At 44.2% G+C, this 17,834-nt stretch overlaps 1 protein-coding gene across 1 annotated transcript in view; it reads right to left on the reverse strand.

Moving 5' to 3' along the window:
* Positions 1-17,834, reverse strand: part of PNPLA7 (patatin like phospholipase domain containing 7) — a 132,630-nt gene that overhangs the window by 110,314 nt on the left and 4,482 nt on the right. Inside the window, exons 5-13 of the mRNA XM_017835270.1 lie at positions 17,473-17,555; positions 14,768-14,856; positions 14,284-14,424; positions 12,827-12,986; positions 11,735-11,815; positions 6,579-6,707; positions 5,197-5,277; positions 3,903-4,047; positions 2,994-3,086 (exon numbers count right to left, since the gene is read on the reverse strand). Of these exons, the coding sequence (XP_017690759.1) occupies positions 2,994-3,086; positions 3,903-4,047; positions 5,197-5,277; positions 6,579-6,707; positions 11,735-11,815; positions 12,827-12,986; positions 14,284-14,424; positions 14,768-14,856; positions 17,473-17,555 (1,002 nt within the window). The remainder of the gene's footprint in view (positions 1-2,993; positions 3,087-3,902; positions 4,048-5,196; positions 5,278-6,578; positions 6,708-11,734; positions 11,816-12,826; positions 12,987-14,283; positions 14,425-14,767; positions 14,857-17,472; positions 17,556-17,834) is intronic.

The following is a 17,834-nucleotide window of genomic DNA, read 5'->3' on the forward strand; positions in this document are numbered from 1 at the left end:
TAACATCATTTGGTGATCAGCCTCCAAACAAGGACCCAAACAAGCTGACCCAAAGGTTATTATCAGCAGAACTTACAAGCCATAAAATTAGAAAAAAAAACCCCAAACAACCAAAAAGTTGTTGATTTTATCAACTGAATTTCATTTCACTGCGGCATTAAAGACCCTAAATCAGCTATAAACAAAAAAGCTGGGATAGCAGAACTAGCAGCTCCCTCTGGGCTGATCTGACTCCCTGTCAGTCACCTTGACCCCCCAGTCCCAGTGCCAGCAATTCCTGAGCCCCAATACACCAAGTGCATTCCCAACCTAAACACACACCTCTCATGTAAAACCCAAATAATCTGATAATGGGCACGTAGGCACGGAGAGCATCCTCTGCACATCAAAAACTCGGGAGAGGAGAACGAGGAGGCATTCTAAGAATGAAAGCTTATGTCTACTAGACTTCTATTCAAAGCAGAATCTTCATCTCAGTCGTAGAGATGGGCTGCCCACGCAGTGATTAATTAAACTGTCTTGCTGCTCAAACGGGAGTGGGAAAGGATCCGGCAGAACGAGCTTCAGCTGGAACCGTTGAGTCAAGGGAACAGAAGGCAGTGGGAAACAGGAGTGGAATGTGATCCTGTGTGAGGAACATGTGCTTGCTGGTATCCCACACACTGCTGGGATGGAAGTCACTGCAAAAACAATGGCAACTGGCAGCATTCCAGTGCCTCTTCCCTGCCAAGCACTCGCTCACTGAGCTACCTGCCCTGCCTGCTGCGGGTGGTCCCACAGGGCTTTGGGCTTGGAGGGGAAGAGCAGCTTCCCTGAACACCTGAGAAGCAAAAAACGACAAACAAACCAATAAAAGACAGCTGCTATTTAACCTTAGAATAATAGTTAGGAAGACACACTCCCAGGAACATTAAATGGGTGAATTTATCATAGAAATGACCTTGCTGTTTTATTTCCTTCTTCTAATTCCTCTGTCCACCAGGTGCTTCACATGAGCTAGTTCCATGTTTCTCCACAAAGGGTCAGTACACTTAAAAAGCAGAGTAGCCTGAGTTGGCAGGTTCCTATTCCCTCATCTACACAACTGCTATGCTTCAAGTTAGAGAACTGCACAAAACCCAGAAGAATAAATTAGACCCCAGCCCCAGGAGCAACTGAGGCAAAAGTGTTTTCCCCCAAAGGAATTTTTAGCAGTTTTTGTTAATTCTGATGAGCCAAGCAAACCAAGGAGATGCTGAGATATCAGCACCTGTATGACTCTAATACAGACAGTTCTCTCCTCTCTGAGTCAGTAATAAACATAATCAATATTCCATGGAGCCTGAACACACAGTAAGGCAGAGGAATAGAATCTGAAGCAAGATCCTGATCTTGTCATTATAGACATCATGACACTTTCTGTGCTAACTAAACAGTAACCTCAGTGCAGGGAGCAGAAATCAGCTCTGTTAACTGAGGCAAATCATAATTACCCAATTCGACATGCTCCTTCTGTCAGTAAAAATTAATTTTCTCTCTCTGCCAAGGTCAGTGTACACCAGTATAACTCTTGTGACACACAAAAGGAGAAAGGGAGGACAAATGGACATATCCATGGGTAAGTTTGCAGGGATCCAGCTCCTAAGAACATGCAAGGACTGTCCCTTACAGGTGTCACAGGGCTGCACAGGCAGAGCTCACTGAACTGCCCTGTGTTCAGGGCATTACCTAATTCACCTCTGAATCAAGTCTGCTGGTATGTTTTTTAATGCATAGTGCAAAACAACCTCACACACAGGAAAATCAAGCCAAGCCCCATTTCAAGTCAAGTGATTTTTTTCCCCAGTTCAAAAAGATGAGGTACTGACCACTAGCCAAAAATCCCACTTCTCCATCAGATCCATCCCTCTGGGCAGTAACATGGAAGCTATGAAAAAAATCTACCTGAGAACCCTGTACACTTGCCCAGCAGGAACTGAAGAGGAAACAAATCAGCCCTCCAGTACGAAAAACGAAGGAACCCCCCATTCCCCTCCTCTCTGCACACCCCCAGCTTAACTGGATAGCAACAAATGACACAAACCTTGCCCTGGGCAAAGCCCTCAGCACAGAGGGCTCCCTCAGCCTGTGCCCCTCCTTTCCCTTGTCTCCATACTCTTTAACCCCTCACAGAATGTTCTTATCTTCAAAGCCATCTAATAGCCAAGGTGAGCAACAAAAGTACCTTCTAAAGTACCCAGGGCACCTTTATTCCACTGATTAAACCTTTTATGAGTTCTCTATTAACAGTATCTAAGCATGACCTCCCAACTCCCTCACAAGGGTTAGTTTGGCACTCAGCTAACACAGACAGATGTCTTCCCCCTGTGATTCCCACAGATCCAGTTTCCCCACCTTGGCACACAAAGCTGTCCTGAACACCTGGCCCAGAGGAAGATGTCTACAGTGGAGATGACTGAAATTGCCCTAAATACTGATACTGCAGCATCAAACCAGCTCTGCCTCATAAATGTCTCCTCACAGCCTCCAGTGATCAATCACCTTTATTATCCACTCAAAAAAAAAACCATTCCCAAATGTTTTTGGGAAACAAAGCCATGTGCAATGTGCTTTTTGGGACAATGAGCCAAGCAAGAATCGTGTGTCATCTTTTGTATGAAAGATGATGGCATATCATCATAACTCACTTTGTTTCAGTTATACCAATTAATAAAGCTCTTCATTTGCAGGCATTGGTAGCCAAATTACTGCATGTTCCCCATTGCTAATAATGACAGCAAGGGAATGCTCTCCTGGATAATAGTCCACTTGTTACTCACTAAATAAATTTTTGACAAATGAGTTAGGAAGCAGCACTACTGCAAAATGATTATCTGCCACAAACAGGTCTGCAAGATGATTATCTATCATAAACAGGAAGATTATCTACCCCAGCACTCCAGAGATCATGTGTTTTCCCCCCAAATGATTAGACAAATTATATATTTCCCACAATTTTGCCAAGCACTACTTACTAGAAGCTTCTGCAGACCCTGCATAGGGAGGTGATGAAAGGCTTCTCCTGAAAATATGCTCTGTGTTTTCTGCACCAGAAATCTTCAACGTATCTGGAATTTAGAAACAAAAATTGCACAAATGTAAAAGCAAGGTAACCTCAAATAAAATAAATCTCACTGACAGCAAGAACCTCTCACTACCCACTGCCTTAAAAGTTTTGAAACATTAAACATCGTTTAAAACTGTTCCCGGTTTTCATTTAATTAAGGGGTTTTTTTCCAGGTGCAGAGGCAAAATTCAACTCTATTTTCCTGGGTTTACCTTCAGTACTGACATTTTGGCCTGATAAGGCACATATCCAGCAATTCTTCTGCTGGTATCTAGACTCACAGTTTTCCCAGCTCCTCCTATGCATTCGAAATTAGGAGTCACTTTTTTCCTCCTCCCCCTCATCCCTCAAAATAATTAAAAAGATAGTACTAATTCCCCTTTGAAGCTAAGGGCCATCCAAAGGCTTCAAAACCAAAACTCATCTAAGGCAATTCCTAACTAATAAAATAAAAATCCTCTGATCAATAGCAGTGATATCAATAGTCAATCAAATCAATAGGACAAGGGGGAAAGGCTTTAAGCTGAAGGAGAGCAGGGTTAGATGGGATATTGAGAAGGAATTCTTCCCTGTGACGGTGGGGAGGCCCTGGCACAGGGTGCCCAGAGAAGCTGTGGCTGCCCCATCCCTGGAAGTGTCCAAGGCCAGGTTGGATTTGGAGCAACCTGGGCCAGTGGAAGGTGTCCCTGCCCATGGCAGGGGGTGGGACTGGATGGTCTTTAAGGTCCCTTCCAACTCAAACCAGTCTGGGATTCTGTGATTAGCACAACAATTAAAGAAGGTCACAAAAGCTACTCCATGTTTCCAGAAACGTTACCCATTTCCAGTCCTTCCCCAGATCTTTCAAACTTCTCTCCACGATCCTCCTCCAGTGCACTGGACACTGGTCTTTTCCCAGCTTTGCTGCTGCTTCCTCCAGCTGTGACACTGGTCACGGACACCAGTGGGATGGCCTGGCTCTGCTGAAGGAGCAAGGGGAGAAGGAAACATAAACCACACACTCCTGTCCCACAGGCCTGGAGCCTGCTCTGACCCCCAGGGACTGCTCCCAGTTGTGGTGATCAATCAAAGATCACCAGGGGTGACTTGTCATGGGATCCACCAGCTCCCTCATCCATCCCATCAGGGTCTGGGCACTCAAAACTGGCCAGTTTGATTAAGTATTCCCTTACCTTGTCACAGAAAAAGGGGAAAAAACCTCTCCAACCAGTTTGTTGGGTTAGAAAGCCATTATTTTAAATTATATTAGACATTACTTAGAGCACTGGGTGCATGGGGGATCTCTGCACCTCAAATGCACACCCAGCAACCAAACAGACCAGGTTATAGATATGAAATGAATACATAATCACTACACACCCATCACATCTCCAGAATACATACACATATGTGAACTACTTCTGTGAACTTATCTGGATATGAGTAGGGGTGTTTTGAGGGTCTCTGTCATTTGGGGAACACCCCATTCCCCAAACTATCCCTCTGTGGTCCCAGATATCCCAATGAATCTCTTCTTGCAAGTATCTCAACTACGTGGTCCAGTCACGTTGTACTTTTCTCACTGCCTTTGCTCCAACACACTGTCTTTGTTCTCAGAACTAAGACATCTGCTGGTACATATTAATCACTGCTATAGGCACTAAGCACTATCTGGTACAAGACTAAGCATTAATCATGGATATAGGGATCAAGCACTATTTTGCTAAAGTTACAAGGATTTCCCAACATCTTCCCCCACTGCTGCACGGCCTCCTTTTTAAAGAGATTTAACTTGTTCGGTCAGAACCTGACCCTCTGCCACCACAGGGACAGCATTTTTCACACTGCTATAGGCAGAGGTGAGCAGGAACCATTAACAAATGTCAGGACTGCTGGAGCACAGAGTAGAGCACATCCATCACTTCGGAGCGATGCCCTTTGGACACTGAAGCCTCCCAATAATTCCCCAGGCGTCGGCGTGGGCTGGGTTTTATGGGCTGGTTGTACAAGTACCTCACTTCTCAAGTGCTGTCATTAGGAATTTAATATGTAGCATTTGCTTTACAACCTTCTGGAAGGAGGAGAACCTCCCTGTGCCCAGTTAGAGCTGAGGGACAGCCCCCCAAACTCACACAGCTGAAGAGCTCCGTGGTCAGACCCAGGTAGTTGTGCAAAGCCAGGAATGTCACCCTCTGCAGCCTCACCATGATGATCTGCAAACAAGAAGCATCAGGAATGGATTCAGCATTCTCCCACACTTGTTCTGGCATTTAGATACAATCATGTACCACAGTACCTGAAAGCACTTTATAAAACACAGACTGCACTCTAAGCTGGAATTCCTTTTTAGCAGTTGATAAACTGAGACAGAGACAGAGTGAAGTGATTTACAATGACTTCACAATCATTTGATGGAACGAGAATCCAAAGCCTCACTCACAAACACCAAATGCTTTTTGCTTTCTGTAAACATCAGTAATAGTCCCTTGAAATAAAAGGTTTTGCTTCCAATTTTCCCCCTCTCATTAAAAAAAATTAATCCATCTTTCCCCATTCAGAACCTGAGCCACTGCTCCACAAGCACTCAAAGCTAACCCAGAACATCAGTGCCACCCGACCTTCCTCTGCCCTGCCAGATAATTCCCACTCCTAAGCCATCCTCTCTTTTGTACCAGCTCTCCCAGAGTAAATTAAGTTGGTGTTAATGATCTGTTCCTCTCAACCATCAGGATGAGGAGGTTCAGGTGTCACTCATAAATCATCCAGATACAGAACAGTTTGCAAGGACAAAAAGATTTAGCAGTGACAGTAAAACAAAAGGACAGCCCAGAGTGACTCATCAGACACTGCACCCTTTGGCTGCTACACCTGGAATCCTTCATTCCTGATCCTTGCACCACCTCCCACCTGCAGGAGGGACGAGCCAAACTTCAGTGCTCACCTGAGAACAGTCTGAGCTTCTGCAAAGCAGGGGAAGGTGAACTCTAAGCTAATCCAAAGCACAGCTCTTTCCTCAGGTGCTGACAGACACTTCTGAAGTGGAAATTCACATATCCATCCGAATTTTGTGACTTTTCCAAAGCACCACCCCTCACCAAACAGCTTCTAAGGGTCCAACAGTCCTATTTCAGAATATGTGACAGTCTGTTCATGATCCTAAGCCATTCTGAAGCACTGCTGGTGCTCACCGAGGTGCAGAGCCCACGCCAGCACCTTCTCCCCAAGGACCAACGAGCTCACAGTGCAGGTCAGGCTGATTAAAGAGGCTACCACAGGCAGAGACTCAATTAGTGAAGATATATATATATATATATATAAATTATTTCTTCCTGTATGTGGTAGTGCTGGGATTATTAAGTCTAGGGCTTTAACAACTAGGGGAATGGCAGCATATATTCCAGATCTTGAGCAGTTCCACACCTGCCAAAGGATGGTGAACTTGCTGAACCTCTAAATGTCTTCCTTGTAACTTTGAAATACGAGTGATCCCCCCTTCCCCCTCAGTTCTACCTACCTGTACCACTCTCACCAGAGTTTCAGGGTATTTTTGGAACACATCTTGGAAGGCACTTGCTGGAAGTCTCAGAATTGTGGATGGAGTGGCTGCTCGGGCCGAGACTGTTTTGTAGGGAGCAGGGTGGCCCTGATGGAAAGTTCCAGAGGCACAAGATTAATCCACCAACCATCCAACTCAAACCTCCCCAAATTCCTGCTTTGCTGCTCTGTATGTCTGGCAGACATCATCTGACCACAGAAAGGCTTGAACTTATTACTCCACCCGTGGGTCATGGAGCACGAGAGCGAACTCACACCAGCAGTTCCATCAGAATTAAACAGAGACAGAGGCAGAGAAATAAGAGCTACAAGGAGGTGGATCAGGTTAAGGGTCTGTCAGCTCTGCCACAGTCATTACAGACAGAGCCAGGCTTCAGGAGCACTTCAAATTCCAGCTGAAGAGAACAGAGGGTTTGCTGATTTTATTATTTGTACTGACAGCCAAGCTATTTGCTGCAAAAACAAGCCCAGACTCACACAATCAGTACAAAATACAACAAAATTGTACAGTAATTACATACATAATGGAGTGACACAAAAACCAGGCAGACTTCTTGTGTTTCAAGATACATGTGTCTTCATATATATATATATATATATATATATATGTATGAAATATTCCATGTGACAAAGCCAAACAGCTTCTCTTTACTTAAGACAAAGTGGGTCTAGAACATCTTGCTCAAAGAACAGATTGAGAATTAACAAACCAATGAAAAATAAAATTGCAAGTGGGCAGAATATAGAGATTTTTTTACACTGGAAGGCAAGCCTCTGGTTTAGGATTTTTCCCCTTGAATCACAATAGAGTTTTAACAAAAATCTGTTGCCAAACACTTGGACAAAAATCTCCAGACAGCACCCCTTCTAAAATGTAATGCTGGAAGTAACATCTATAAGTCATGAATTAATTTACTAATACATCAGATACTGATCTACCCCATATTTCTAAGATAAAATGAGCCCTTTTACAGCACAGAGAAGGAGCAAAGGAAGAAATGGAGTTTCTGCTTTAACAGTCACCTCACAGCTTTCCCCCTCCTGAACAGCAGCAGGGAAATTTTTCCAAGCACTAAACACAGAGATATTAAATGCTGATTATAAAGGAAAGAACTCCCAAGTCTTCCAGAGCACCAGACAACTCCACACAATCACTGGGAAGGAATTCCTGCCTAAAGAACCCAGCAAAACCAAACAAGAGACTTTCTGTACCACAATAATCACTCTGGAAAATAAAGCTGCAGCTCTGTCTGCTGGTCTGCAAGGCACCATGAAGTAGGTTCTAAAATTAAATTACATTAATTAGAACCAATTTCTTAATTACACAAACTTCAGCTGACCTTTTTATACAATCTGGGGATGATATTAATAGCTTTGATTTTCAAGTTCCTGAGGGATTGGGAATTTTAAACATCTCTTTGACCTACAGGGCAAAGTTACCAGTGTCCCCAGTTTTAAGTTTCTTTTAATTAGGTAAAGAAATTACCAAAATTAACAAAAATAAATGCAACAATCCACTTTTACAAGCCAGTTTAAAGTCTGCCTTCAGATAAAGAATTAATTTGGAATTCTTATACTTAAATGCAATAGAAAATGTATATTAGTCTGGTTTTCAGTGCATGGATCACTGACTTTGCCACCAATTGTATTTCCTACCATTCTCTACATCAAATATATAGTGAAAAGTAAGGAAATCTAGTAAATCTTTAATTGCTGGACAAGGATAAACACCAAGTTTAATAGTCTTCCATAACAGTTACTCCCAAGAGCCAAATAAGCCCTGTTTATACAGTCATGTGGTCTCCAGTCTGCCCAGTAAAGTGTTTGGGTTTTTTCTTGTGCTTGTGAGAGGAGAGGCCAGTCCTGAGAGTGTCAGAAAACCAGTTTTAGGATAATAATGCATAATGATGCAGCAGCCTTTTCCTCCAAAGAACAGCCCAATCCTCCAGGTTTTCAGCATGTAATTTTGCCTTTTTGATATCCCTGCATGAGAGCAGCTCTGTTCTGAAAGGGCCAACACCACAACTAATGGGTTTGGAACATGCTAAAAGCTGTGAGAGGAGCTCGAGGAGGAAATGTTCTGTAATTGTCAGTTCTCTCAGAAACAAAATAATCAGCAGCACAGGGAGAATACCAGGTTTAAATTATACTGTTTTGCAATCCCACACTCAGATGACAGGAACAGTTAAGTTATAATCAGGAGTGAAACAGGGTTTTTTGAAAAGAACTTTTTGTTCTCAGGGCAGGTAACTATTTACTTGTTCCAAGAACTGTAAGATGTCACCTACAAGCAGCAGCCAAATCCAAATGACAGCTAATGGCCAAACCCAAATGAATTTGGTTAAGAAATATGCTACAACAGATACAGGTGCTTTACATTCTGCCACCTGCAGTGGTAACTCCTTTTTGTACCCAAAAATCTGGCATATTCTCCCTCTTTCCATTCCCTGGGATTTGTCTTCCTCCCCTCCTACCTGACACCCTCCTCACTGCACCGACACTGCTGCACCCAAAGCTCTTGCAGCAATCAATCTCTTCTTTATAACCTCATCCATCTTGTCCAGTGCCACTTAAACAGACCTGAGCCCTGCAGGCTCACCTTTATCCAAGTGTTTTTTCAGCTTCTTTTAATCCTGACTTTCATTTCCCCCCCCTCAGTCACTGCCAGTTGATCAATATTCCTCACAGCCTCTTCTTTTTCATTCCTGCTCCCAGTTTTCCTAATACCAACTCCACAAGGAGGACAAAAGAAGAGTCAATCCCAAAGCTCCAGAAATCAGCATCACAAGCCATCTCTGCTGGTCCCATTTAACTCTGGATGAACATTCACTGTCCAGGGAAAAGCTCCGGCTGCACACACGAGCTCTCAGCAACAGCTGCTGAAAACACTTCGTGGACGCCAACAGTGCTCAGCTCAGAGACTTCTTGAATATTTGGGGCAGCATCAATTCAGAGTCAGATTAACTACACCTCAGAATTGTTCCAGAATACCAGGAAAGGGCCTGTACCTACTTGGATTCAAAAGCTTCCAGCTTCTCCTTCAAGTTTAGAGAAATCGGCATCGATCTGTTCTCAGAATAAGTGAAGTCTCATGTCACAGCTGGTACCTTTGTATTTAGTAGATCTAAAGGGACTTTCCAATTTAAAAACTGAAAGATTAAACTAGAAAAGTGCCTCTTGTGTGACCTTTCTTTTAGATCCAACAACAAGAGCTCTTGCAGCAACCTCAACTGTCTCACAAAGCTCTCAGCTAAGTGAGGGACCAGCCTGACATCACGTGCTGCAAAATCAGCCAAAAGAATCCCAAATTTAGATAAGGCAACTGAAATCCTCTCTGAACACACCCTTTCTTCATGTCAGAGCCTTGTGCTGAGTGACAAGGTTATGGTACCTGCAGGAAGTTCTAACTCACTGATTTGGAATGACACAGAGGAGTCTCCTCTACTTTGATCAACTTCCTCACTCCTTGCCCATTTTCATGCTTCTCCCATAGCCAAAGCCAGCAAGGGACATAAGGAAGAGGAGAAACAGAAATAAACCAGGCAGTTTTATTTCCCACAAAGCTGGGAAATGAGGAACAAAAGAGTTGTAAAAATAAATGAGAACGAGTTTAGCAAAAAAAAAAACCTGCAAGGTTTTTTCATTCCATGTTCTTCTCCACGCTGCTAACTCTGTTCAAGACACTTTCAATCATTTTTATTTTTTTATTTACCAGTGGTATAACTAATGAGAAAGAGGAAAAAAATCATAGAATGAGAATTAAAAACCAAAAAAGATCCTAACACAACACAAAATGAATGGCAACACTTAAAAAAAACAAAGCCAAAGGACACTGTTATACAAGAAGGATTTCTTTTCCTATATTCCTTTATAAAGCAAGAACATGACTAGTATTAATGTTCCTATATGATGGTTCTGCTCTTTAGAATATTGTCATTAAGAAAATTTAGTGGTGGAAGTAACAAGGAGAAAGGTACTAATACGAATTTACAAATATATTAATACGAATTTGACAGCAAGAACTAGACTTGTACAGTCCAAATTATTCACATGCCATTACTTTCTACAGAAAAAAAGAGTGACCAAGCTTAAAAAAATGTACCCCTGTCAATAGGTTTTATGGGAACTATAAATACAGATATACAGATGCATGTTTGCATTTAAAATGGCAAAGAACACTTTAGAGAATCCTTAAACTACTTAATGGTACCTTTTGATGAAGAGAGACAGCCAAGCACAACAGAAACATGATACAAGGTCAAACATGAATACAGATTTGATTATCTTCGTCCTCTCAACTACTAAAATCCTTCAAGAAAGCACATTCAGTGCTTGAGTATCATCAAAGACAACGAATTCAACACCTTCCATTCAGGTAATTCCCAAATAGCTGTGCTGGGATGATTTCAGCAAAACCATCAGTGTAATTCCAACTGAAACAAACCCCACCAATTTGTACATCAAATATGAGCCCCAAACATTCAGCTCATCCTGACCCCTGCCAAGGAGCACAACCCTCAGCTGGTCACCAGCACCACCAATGTTGGAAAACAAATCAATCCTTCAACTGTTTTCACGGTATAATCACAGTAATAGCAACTGTCAGGTTTATTTTCTTTAGATTAAATAAAAATAAATTCAGTAAGCAACAAACCAAACTCCCAGGCACATGGTGTGACTCTTGGGGATGGTCTGCAGGGCTAAGGGTTGCACTCAATGGTCCTTGGGAGTCCCTTCCAACTCAGCATATTCTGGAATTCCGTGAAACAGTGTAAAAGCCTGGAATTCTGAGCCCCAACCTGGTCCTGCTCCTGACTTGAGTTGTGCCCTCGAGCAAATCAAACCCTGTCTCAGACTTCCAAACATAAAGGAATAATCCAAATCCTGCTGCTGATCAGGAACAGCCAGAGTTACACTGCCAAGCACACGAGTCACGACCACCTTACACACCCCAGAGCTCACTCTACACCTGGGGAGGCCTGGGAGGAGGAGAAGAGTTAATCAAAAAACCATCTTGCATCCTGAGTCCTTCCCAGCAATATTCAACTCCTGCTCCCCCTGCCAGGCTCTGGCACCCAGCAGCACTGCAGGAACCCTGCAGCTCCCAGGACTCACCGTGATGACGTCGAGGATGCTGAGAAGGCTGTGGACACTGTCTCCTGCCAGCACCTCCTTCACCACCACCTCTGTTCCATCCTGCAGGCACAGACACACCATCACTGCAGGCTCACAGCTGCATTTTGGCAAATTCGGAGCATTTCAGAAAGCTTAACTTGCTCCCAGTCCTCCCACACACTCTGAGCAGCTCCCATTCCAGGTTCCCCATTGGGACTTGGATGCTTGTTTTGTCTCTGCTCTGATGGAAATGTGCTCATTCCAACCACAGGGCTTCAAACCACCATTCTAGAAGTGATAAATTAAAAGAAACTAAAAGCCAGCTTTGTCTGGGGGGAGTTGGACCTGCTTGTCTTTGCTTTTTAACCACCAACAAAACAAAGCTCCCTTCACTCTGAGACAGAATCAGCCTCCTTTATCGAGGGGTTTCATGTCAGGAACAGAAAAATGTAAAATTATTCAGAAATCATCACATTTGGTATAATTTCCAAACACAAGTCCCCTGCATTTTCAGCCATTGAAAATCTGTTCACAACCTAAAGCCAAACTCAATGTTCAGTCAGGAAGAAGAAAAATACTAAAAATCAAATTTGGCAGAAAGGATCACAAGGGCTGGCACTCAACATTTTAAGACTCACCCATGAAACAAACCATCATTTCTTTTCCCTGTTTACCCAAAAGTGAATCTGACTCTCCCACCTCCCAGGTAAAACCCCGTAACTCCCATTAGAATATTCTGAAGTGAGTGAGGTCTCTCCTGCTCTCTGTGCCCACCTACTTTCTATAATGACCACCCCAAAAGGGAATGTTCCCAAGCCCACCTTGCACCCTGTCCTCCCTCAATAACTGTGTGTGAGGATATTTCAACGTGCCCCATCAGCCCTGTGTCCTTCTCTCCCATCTGAGACACGAGGGACCAGAGCTACAAACCTCGATCTTTATGAACACCACGGCCCCGAAGAGTTGGGAGTAATCCCTTCTAAATCCCTATGACTCACAGGCCTAAATCTAATCAATGCTTAATGATTCATGCCAGGCTGTATGCTATGCCAACAAATGTATCTTAAAAACTGCAGATCAGTTGGTCCTTACACTTTCCTGGATGCAAACTTCCAGCTTCCCATCCTGCACGACGTAGATGCTGTTGTCCAGCTGCCCGGGACGGAAGATGTACTCGCCCTCGTGCAGCTGCACAAAGAACATGTGCTTGCACAGCTCCAGGAACAGAGGCTTCTCAAAGTGCCCAAGGACCCTGCAGCAAAGAAAACGCAGAGGGAAACCCAAAATCACCAGTGCCCTTGGAAAATCCTTCCTAAATTAGCGAAGCACGAATAACGGAGGAAGCCCCAAGGGGCTGCTGTGGGGCAGAAGGAGCAGAGCTCCCCAAAACAGAGGTGCAAGAGCACTGTGAAACACTGAGACTGTGAATATTGGGGCTCCTTTGGAGAAGAACTCCAAGCAGGCTCAGCAGGAAGTGCAGCCAGCCTTCTTCCAGCAAACACCAGCACGGCTTTGGAAGGAGAAGGAATTTAAAACCCTGCAGGATTCACACACTGCAGGAGAAAAGTTACTCCATGGAACTCTCCCTTTTAGTGCAGCTGCCCTGTCCATGGGACCAGGACACAGGAGAAATATTGAAAACATAGGGAAAAATTCCTGTCATCTGCACACACTTTAAATTTGGAATATTCCATCTCCTGCAGGTAACGTGCACCTGGACTCCTCCAGTGCTGAAAATAGCCAGTGACTACCAGGCAGACAGAAATACAGGTCTTAAACCTGATCACTCTGTTACAGAGCTCCATCAGCTCACATTTATCAGGATTAATCCATCAAATTCTACTGCAACATCAATTAGTCACAGGAGATCATAATTCCACCAGATGACTTAAATAGCATTTTTATTCGAGAATGTATGACCTTCAGGAATTAATTATATCATATCTGGGAGAAAAAATGAACATCCACAAACAAAACCAAAATTACAGATGGGAAGATCTGAAACTCTTGGCTGTGTCAGCAAATTTAACCTCTTGCTGAAGGGGCACAAAGACCAACCCTTCTTCTTAATCCGCCCAAGAGCCCTGGGGATTAAATTGACTTTGATTTGATTTGCAACCTTTTCAGCCAGAGAAGTGAAAGATTCTGCAGCTTAGAGAGCTGTCAATATGGTATCCAATTAACATTTACCAATTACGATGCTTTTCTGTACCAAAAAATTGTCAGAGCCTACAGAGAAGTTTTAAAATGCACTACATTTGTTCATGTTAGAGCACCTTCATTATCACTATCCCCAAATTCAGGCCACTAATCTACATCCTTTCCCCCCCACCACCATTTTTTATTTTTTAAAACAAACTCCATTATTTTCTTAACATTTCTAGAAAATTCCAAGTCCTTTATTCTGTCCTCATGCTCAGATGAATTTCAGTCAACTCCTTCAAGATTCTGACCCTGCAGCCATAAAGTCTGAGACTTGATACAACCTGCCAGACATTCACATCACTTGGACATCCAAACTCCACACTTATCTTCCCATTTAACATTACCTGACATTTTTAAGCATGTACAGGACTTCTGATGGCAAATGGGAATTCTTCACATCAAATTCAGTCAGATCTGCCTCTAGCAAAGAGGGAGGAGGCTCCTTCCTCTGCAGAGTTGGACATTCCTTCTTAATACGTAGAATCCTGCAAAGGAAAACCTGAGTCAGGGAGCCAGGACATCCCCTCATTTGTCTTAATTATATAGTAAGTACTGAGTAAGTATATAGTGAATACTAAACACTCACCATCCCAAGTTACACATCATCAATTAGCTAAAACTTCCACCCTCCTGCCTTTCTTCAACCAAACCAGACAGTGCTGCACAAACCACTCCAGTCCAGCAAACTCCCCAGCTGATCCTCAGCTGAAAGGACTGGGAAAAGCCAGGAGCTATGGAAAAGTGCTCTGCTAAAGACTGGACCACAAATAAAAACTCCAAACCCGTCCTCCATGGTACAAATTTTCCCCTTCCCAAAAGCCCAAGTACCTTTTAGCCAGAGATAAAACTTTTGCCCGTTTGCGCATCCTCTGGCGAGGCACCGTGTTCCCAACCAGGGAGTTTGGAAGAGTTGTAACCTGGGAGGAAAGAAGGAAAACAAAAACAGTTACTAAAACCCAGAACACACCAGAAAAGCCAACCCAGTAGTTCCAACTCTGCAAAGGTTCCAAGCCATCCCCCAGCCATTCAGAACCACAGAATGTGCTGAGCTGGGAGGGACCCACAAGGACCATCGAGTCCAACTCCTGGCCCTGCACAGGCCCATCCCCAAGGGTCACCCCCTGTGCCCAGAGGATCATCCAAACCCTCCTGGAGCTCTGGCAGCCTTGGGGCTGTGCCCACTGCCCTGGGGAGCCTGGTCAGGGCTCTGGGGGAGGAACCTTTTCCTGAGATCCAACCTAAGCCTCCCCTGAGGCCATCGGAACATGAACAGCTCCTGTAAGACCTCAGAGGACTGGAACAACATCTGCTTCAGGATCACTTCCTTTCTATGAAGCAAGAAAAATATATTTTGATTTTACTAAGCAACTGCTACAGTGGTAATGGACGGTAGAGGGGAAAAACCTTCAGCTGTGGTTCTCACTCAGGAACACTCAACATGAGGAAGAGGAGGAAGGCACTGATCTCTCCTCCCTGTGAGCAGGGACAGGACCTGAGGGAATGGCTGGAGCTGTGCTATGGAGGGTCAGGTTGGATCTCAGGAAAAGGTTCTTCCCCCAGAGGGTGGTTGGGCACTGACCAGGCTCCCCAGGGCAGTGGGCACAGCCCCAAGGCTGCCAGAGCTCCAGGATGGTTTAGACAATGCTCTGAGGGCCAGGGTGGGATTGTTGGGGTGTCTGTGTAGGGCCAGGGTTTGGACTGGATGGTCCTGGTGGGTCTCTTCCAACAGAGGATGTTCCATGATTCTACCTGGCAGTCTGTGTGCTGACAAACCAGGGCCACATTCACGTCTGAGCTGGTGACAAACCAAGGCATTTTCTACTTTTCCTGGTTCCCAAGTGCCACCCTCTGGAGAAACACATCAACTGCTACACCAAGAAAACCCCTCATTAGTTACTTCCAAAACATTCCTAGTTCTTCATTTGTTTCTCAAAGAGTTGAATCTCTGTAAAACATCTCTGTCACAAAATAATTTTTTAATTAGTTTGGAGGGGGGTTTTTTAAGTAAAACCTTGGTATGTTATCAAAAATCCCCAAATTGCAATCCACAGCAGTCAGTGTGTAATAGCCTCTGCCTTAGTCAGGAATAAAAGTAAAAAGCAAAGTCTAAAACCCCAAACCCAAAAATACCTGAAATGAATTTCCCACGTGGAATTCTAAGCATCCTTTACTTACGTGACTTACATATAAACAGCCGTGTTAAAGAATATTAAAATTGTGAAGTTGCACATTAACATTATGAGGAATATTAAAATCATGAAGTTGCACACACACAGTTTCCCTCCACTGAGGGCTTTTTTGGCCAAGTTCTACATAAAAGCTGACCTGCAATGCAAGGTTCAGGGAGTAACCACCTCCTCCACAACGAGACAGAGCTCCAGAGCTGAATATTAAACCCAGCACAGTGTCTAATTAAGTCCAGGTATTTGAATTCACCTCAACAAAGTGAATCAGGTAGAAGGCCATGGCAGCTCACAAAAGGAAATGTTCCTCAACATCCAGTGACTGGCAACCCAAGGTTCCTTTCCTGTACCTTATTTTTCTAGAGATGCAGGTTTCCAGTGCCCTGGCACTGGGAGTGCTCTCCTGGACTCAGCAGGTCATGGCACAGGGCACAGCCAGGATCCCCCCAGCCACACTCTGCCTCTGGCCCCCCACAAAAGGGACCAGTCCCAGCCTGGCCTTGCAGCTTCCCAAGACTTCTGACTCTCCAGGACAGAGGGCAGGGAGAACATACCACAGTCAGAATTAAACAGCCTTGGTTTTTCTCCAGCCATTTGCACCCACCATCCTTCACTAAACAGAGGACTATAAATAAGCAACAAATATTTGGGGCTCTGAACAGCACCACCTGAGGAAGAAGTAGCTTTCCAAAGTCAGGGATTATCAGTAGCATCACATATCTATCTATCTATCTATATCTCATATCTATATGTGAGATACATATATTATATAGATATATCTGTTATAGATATATATCATATATTGATAAAACGAGGGGGAATGGCTTTAAACTGAAAGACAGTGGATTTAGATTGGATATTGGGGAGAAATCCTTCCCTGGGAGGGTGGGGAGGCCCTGGCACAGGTTGCCCAGAGAAGCTGTGGTTGCTCCATCTCTGGAAGTGTCCAAGGCCAGGTTGGACAGGGCTTGGAGCAACCTGGGCTGGTGGAAGGTGTCCCTGCCCATGGCAGGGGGTGGGATTGGATGAGCTTTAAGGTCCCTTCCAACCCAGACTACTCTGTGATTCCATGATATTTAAACAATCATCAGCTCCATACAGGAGTTAAGATATTCAGTGATTTATTACTACCCTCACTGGCTGCAAATATTCTCGAAAGAGCTAAAGTTTGGCCAGAAGGAGAAGCTCCTGCTGCTCCTCCAGCAATTCAGGAAGCATTCCAGGGGTTCTGAAACATCCACAAAATCCCAGAGAACTTTTACAGGTTGAAGGCCTAAAGTATTACAGAGTCTACACCTCCCAGATTGGATTTTGACCTCCCTTCCCTCCCCCTGTGCCAGATGCTCTCACCTTCCTCATGATCTTCCTCCCATAGAACATCACTTTGTCCCTCTTGCGAAACCTGTACTGGGGCACGTGGGGCTGAAGCTGTTCTGGAACAGAGAAGCATCACGTCAGAAACCACCTGCTGAGGGAAAACACCTGAGCACAGCTTGGCAATTCTGCTGCCCTGGCTCCTGTCTGCTCAGCTGGCACCTCTCAGGGTCAGCACTGGGAGTTTAAACCAACCCAGGACACCTCAGCACCCAGCTCTGAGCAGCCAAGCCAGAGCAAGGAAGAGCTGCTTTGGGGTTCTACCTCAGCACCAGAGGAGATAAAGGGCTCTCTAAACAGATACAAGGATTAGGCAATTTTAATCTCACAAAGGAAAC

The sequence above is a fragment of the Lepidothrix coronata genome, unplaced genomic scaffold (assembly GCF_001604755.1).
Source record: "Lepidothrix coronata isolate B3197 unplaced genomic scaffold, Lepidothrix_coronata-1.0 Scaffold254, whole genome shotgun sequence".
NCBI classification, from domain to species: Eukaryota; Metazoa; Chordata; class Aves; order Passeriformes; family Pipridae; genus Lepidothrix; species Lepidothrix coronata.